The sequence below is a fragment of the Cottoperca gobio genome, chromosome 22, assembly GCF_900634415.1.
Source record: "Cottoperca gobio chromosome 22, fCotGob3.1, whole genome shotgun sequence".
Classification (NCBI taxonomy): Eukaryota; Metazoa; Chordata; class Actinopteri; order Perciformes; family Bovichtidae; genus Cottoperca; species Cottoperca gobio.
The window spans coordinates 2,914,518-2,918,886 of record NC_041376.1 but is presented as its reverse complement, the minus strand read 5'-3'; the positions used below and the strand labels follow the sequence as shown (position 1 = coordinate 2,918,886).

At 39.6% G+C, this 4,369-nt stretch overlaps 1 protein-coding gene across 2 annotated transcripts; it reads left to right on the top strand.

Moving 5' to 3' along the window:
• Window positions 1-967: 967 nt before the first annotated feature.
• Window positions 968-4,369, top strand: eapp (e2f-associated phosphoprotein). 2 transcript variants are annotated; one of them, XM_029460651.1, is made up of 6 exons: window positions 968-1,161; window positions 1,850-2,031; window positions 2,153-2,278; window positions 2,393-2,507; window positions 2,593-2,712; window positions 3,206-4,369. In XM_029460651.1, the coding sequence occupies exons 1-6, from the start codon at window positions 1,082-1,084 to the stop codon at window positions 3,498-3,500; spliced, it is 918 nt and encodes a 305-aa protein (XP_029316511.1). In that variant the 5' UTR covers window positions 968-1,081; the 3' UTR covers window positions 3,501-4,369. The 2 variants fall into 2 exon arrangements, with proteins under 2 accessions (XP_029316511.1, XP_029316510.1); XM_029460650.1 differs by having other exon boundaries at window positions 969-1,161; window positions 2,150-2,278.

Below are 4,369 nucleotides of genomic sequence, written 5' to 3'. Positions count from 1 at the left end.
ATCTGTGGTGCTGACAGGAATTTACAGATTCCTTCTGTCATGTCATGGACTGGCCTTCAGATGAATCTTAAAGTGGCCTGACCTTTGAGAAGGGAGGCGAGGTGGAGATGTCTGATCTGTTGGCTCCACTTAGTGGTGGTTTGTTGTAACAGCATCAGTGTGAAGCGTCGCATGTCAGGAAGTGGGAGCAGTGTGAGTCCAGCTTTTATTACTATTGATTCAGCATCCCTGCTGAAAAAAAGGTAACTCAAGTGTTTTAATATCAATCAACAGTCTGGGAACGTATCAGTCAGCCAGTGACGAGTGGTGTCATTAGTTTAATTTCTTGATTTGCCACAAATCCACTTCTCAGATACAAGACGAGTTAAAGTTTTAGGTTTACGGTTTTACCTGAGACTTTTATTCTATGTAGGGAAAGAGTGATATTTAGAACATGTTTGGATGACGTATGAGAAGAAATACAGGATACATTTATGTTGGTGTGTAAGATCAAGAGATTTTATTTTGTTTTATTTTGTATATCTTCATTGAAATAATAAAAGGCAGAACATAATTAATCCGGTAGGACCTAGATTCATTTTATTAATATTTTAGAAAGTCCTATCTTTTTATTTTTACTCAAATAATTCAGTTTAATCAGAAACATGTAGATTAATATATATTAAGAAATATTGTGGGTGCGATTTGAAGATGAACATTGCTTTATTTATTTTATTCATTTGTATTTTTTATTTATTTAATTTTATAAATTTTATAAATTTTATTTATTTTATTTTATTTTATTTTATTTTATTTATTTATTTATTTATTTATTTATTTATTATTTATTTATTTATTTATTTTATTTATTTTATTTATTTTATTTATTTTATTTATTTTATTTATTTTATTTATTTTATTTATTTATTTATTATTAATTTCTTTTATTTCCGCCCTCCAATAGGTGGCGATATTGTTTCCTCTCCATTCCTACTTCCGTTTAACCAAACTAAAGAAGTAGAAGAAGCGGAAGCAGTTGTTCGTAGGCTGCAGCTAGCTCGCAATCTCATGTTGTACTTTTGAACTTTTTTTAACAGTTAAAATGGACAAACTGAACAAACCACAGGAGTTTGATTCGTATGAGATCGAGGAGCCCAGTGATGAGGACAGAGCTGAGAGCAGGTTGGAAACAAATACAAACAGTTCGCCTTAAAAACGGTGCATCTTTAGAACCATGAGGCTAACGTGCGGCTAGCTAGCTGAATGCTAACATGTAAACAAACTCGAACAGGCGGAAAATGGGCAAACTGTTTCTCAGTAGCTACTGATTATAATTTACTTTTTCTCTCTGCATTGTTGTCTTTGTTAGGAACAAATTAACGCCCTTTATAAATACTAGTAGATGAAGAAGTATTCATATCCTTCAGTAAATGTACTAATACTACACAGTGCTGCACTACAAGTCAAAGTGATTCATTCAAAACCTTGCTTAAGTAAATGTATGTAGCCTAAGTATTATCAACTAAATGTACTTACAAGTTTGAAGTAAAAGTATTCATTGAGCAGTAAAATGTTGTCTCAGTATTTTACTATTATGTGTGGTGATTTTGGATTATTTTACAGCGACAATAATGTCTATATCGTATTTTACTGCAACAGTTTTGCAGTGAGGAGATTGAGAGGGGGGTTTGACTTGCAACAAAGGTTCCCAGTTTGAATCAAAACCAGCAACATTTTAGGTTATATAGCATGTAGCATGTGATGTAACCACAGAGGGTATCAATCAGGGGTGGATTTTTTTTTGTCTCCACTGGACTTGTTGCCTGAAGAATGTAAGACAATGTGAAACATTTCTCTCGCTGTGTTTCAGTTCGGAGGACGAGCTGGACGTGCTGCTAAACGGGACCCCGGAGCAGAAGAAGAAGCTGATCAGAGAGTATCTGACAGGGGAGAGTGAGTCGTCCAGCGGAGATGAGTTTGAGAAGGAGATGGAGGCTGAGCTCAGCACAACCATCAAGACCATCGAGGGAACCTGGACACCGTCAACAGCAGGTTGTTAACATGTACTTTACACTTAAATGTGAAGGCGTTGTTTTATCCGTCCATTGTGGTTAATGGTCGGCAAACTTGTTGTTAAAGCATTCCTGATATTTGTGTGTTTATTCTCCAGTAGAAACCTCAGGAGGAGTTGGAGGAGGTGGCGGAGGCGGCGCCCCCGGCGCCCCCCCTGGACTTCCTAACCCTGAGATGTACGATGACGTGTACTTCGACTCTGACTCAGAGGGCGAGGACATGCCAAGTAAGCATGAATGTTGTGAACTGTCCTCCACACATAAACATGTCACCACCATGACTGAAGAAGTCATCACTAATTCAATTCAATTTAATTGATACATTTCTGTTTGCCCTGCAGGCAGCTCCACTGGCCGGAAGCGGAGACAGCGGGCCGTACTGACCAATGACGAGCTGCTGTATGACCCCGACGAGGACGACAGGGACCAGGCCTGGGTGGACGCCAGGAGGAGACGGTAAGACGCTCAGGAGTCATTCAGCTTTCATTAATCATTTGTTTTTCCTCCTCTCAGTCATTGAGCCTTGTGTCTTTCTGTGCAGGTATAACGGCAGAAAGTGTACCGCCGCAGGGTCTCGGTCGCAGCCTCAGAGTTTACGGAGCAGCGACGCCGTGCTCAACTGTCCCGCCTGCATGACGACGCTCTGCCTGGACTGTCAGAGGTGAGGCTTTTAGGATTTGTTTGTTCCACACTGATGTGTAAACTTGACAGAACATGCTGCTCCCCAACTATGTGCTGCAAATGGAGACTGCTGTTCTAATAAATGATTGAGTGCCCAGACGGCTGCTGATTGGACTAAAACTCAGCCTGTTGGGATTTCATGCTTTCTGTTCTGTGTGGAAACGTTCCCCTTATCCAAAAACATTTTTCTTCTCACCGCAGTCTTCAGCTCAAATCATCAGTTAGTCGATCAACAATAATCGTTGATACTCGATTAATTGTTTGACGTCATTTATCAGTCAAACAGTCTCTTGTTTAAGACTCTTTAGTCTCAGGAGTTGTTGTTTTTCTCTGTTTTATATCCTTGTAAACTGAATGTCTTGGACACAGAAACAAGACGATTGAAGATTTTACTTTGGGACATTAATTTTAGATTATTCAGCTGCACTTCACAACTGATCTCATCGTCTGTTGTATTTTTTGTGTCAACTCAGGCACGACAAGTACCGGACGCAGTACCGAGCCATGTTCGTCATGAACTGCACGGTGAAGAGGGACGAAGTGCTGCGCTACAAAATCCAGCAGGAGATGAAACGGAGGAAGAGGAAGAGGAGGAGGGGACAGAAAACGGAGACTCCTCTGGACGAGACTCCGGACCCGGCGCCGGCGGGGTTGGTAGCTGATGAGATTTACCACCCTGTTTGGTGCACAGAGTGCTCCACTGAGGTGGCTGTGTTCGATAAAGACGAGGTCTACCATTTCTTCAACATCCTGGCCAGCCACTGCTGAGACAGACGAGCAGACAGTTTTTTTTTATTTCATGAGTTTGCCTGAGACTATTCACCTCACAGCAGCTGTTTCAGCTACAGTTTTGAAGAAGAAGAAGAAGAAGAAGAACCAGTCTGACTGCTTCTATCTGTCTGAGAGCGCAGAATCTCGCTGTGGCCGCTCTGAGTGCATCGATCAATCTGCCAGGATCGGCTCACAGACACTCTGAGTCATAAAATTCTGAATAGCAGTGGAATGTCGGCGGCACATCGTCTATCTGTGACATTTTTTAAATATGTCACAAAAATAGGAATTTGACACTGAAAATCTGCTTGTTTCAGCTCGAATGGTCAATACTGGAATGAAGACACAAAAGCCCCAATTTTGAGGAAGATACCGATATTAATATTTGAGAATTACAAAGGCTGGATAGCGATATATTGGCCAGTATCCATTTCTTTTTACCTACACACCCAAATATTTTTTATACGATTTGGTAACTTGGCTATTTAGCATTCATCAGTACATAAATATTAATCAAATGGTTTATAACACTCTATGGCTGTAAGCAGATATAATTGTTTTATTATTGTATTTGTCAACAACTATAACTCCTTCCATAAGTGGAGGCTGCTGTATAAACAGTTGTAATAATATAAAATGTCTCCAAAGGAGAAGTTCTAATTATTGACAAATACTGTCCATTAAAGTGCCCTTATAGCTGTGTACAACTACATTATAGGGTGTTATAAAAATAGTTATTAAATGTTTGTACATTGCTCATGAATGCTAAATAAAGGGGCTTAAAGTGAAATGTTACTATTTAAGATATGTACTGAGAGGGATATTTTACAGTCCAAATAAACTTGCCAGTGCTTTCTGTTGACCAA

Bases quoted from the DNA above. Each gene is read 5' to 3' on its own strand.
- eapp (XM_029460650.1), top strand. From the start codon at position 1,082: ATGGACAAACTGAACAAACCACAGGAGTTTGATTCGTATGAGATCGAG. The intron at 1,162-1,849 runs GTTGGAAACAAA...GCTGTGTTTCAG, and splicing joins GAGGACAGAGCTGAGAGCAG to TTCGGAGGACGAGCTGGACG. The intron at 2,032-2,149 runs GTTGTTAACATG...TTTATTCTCCAG, and splicing joins CTGGACACCGTCAACAGCAG to TAGAAACCTCAGGAGGAGTT.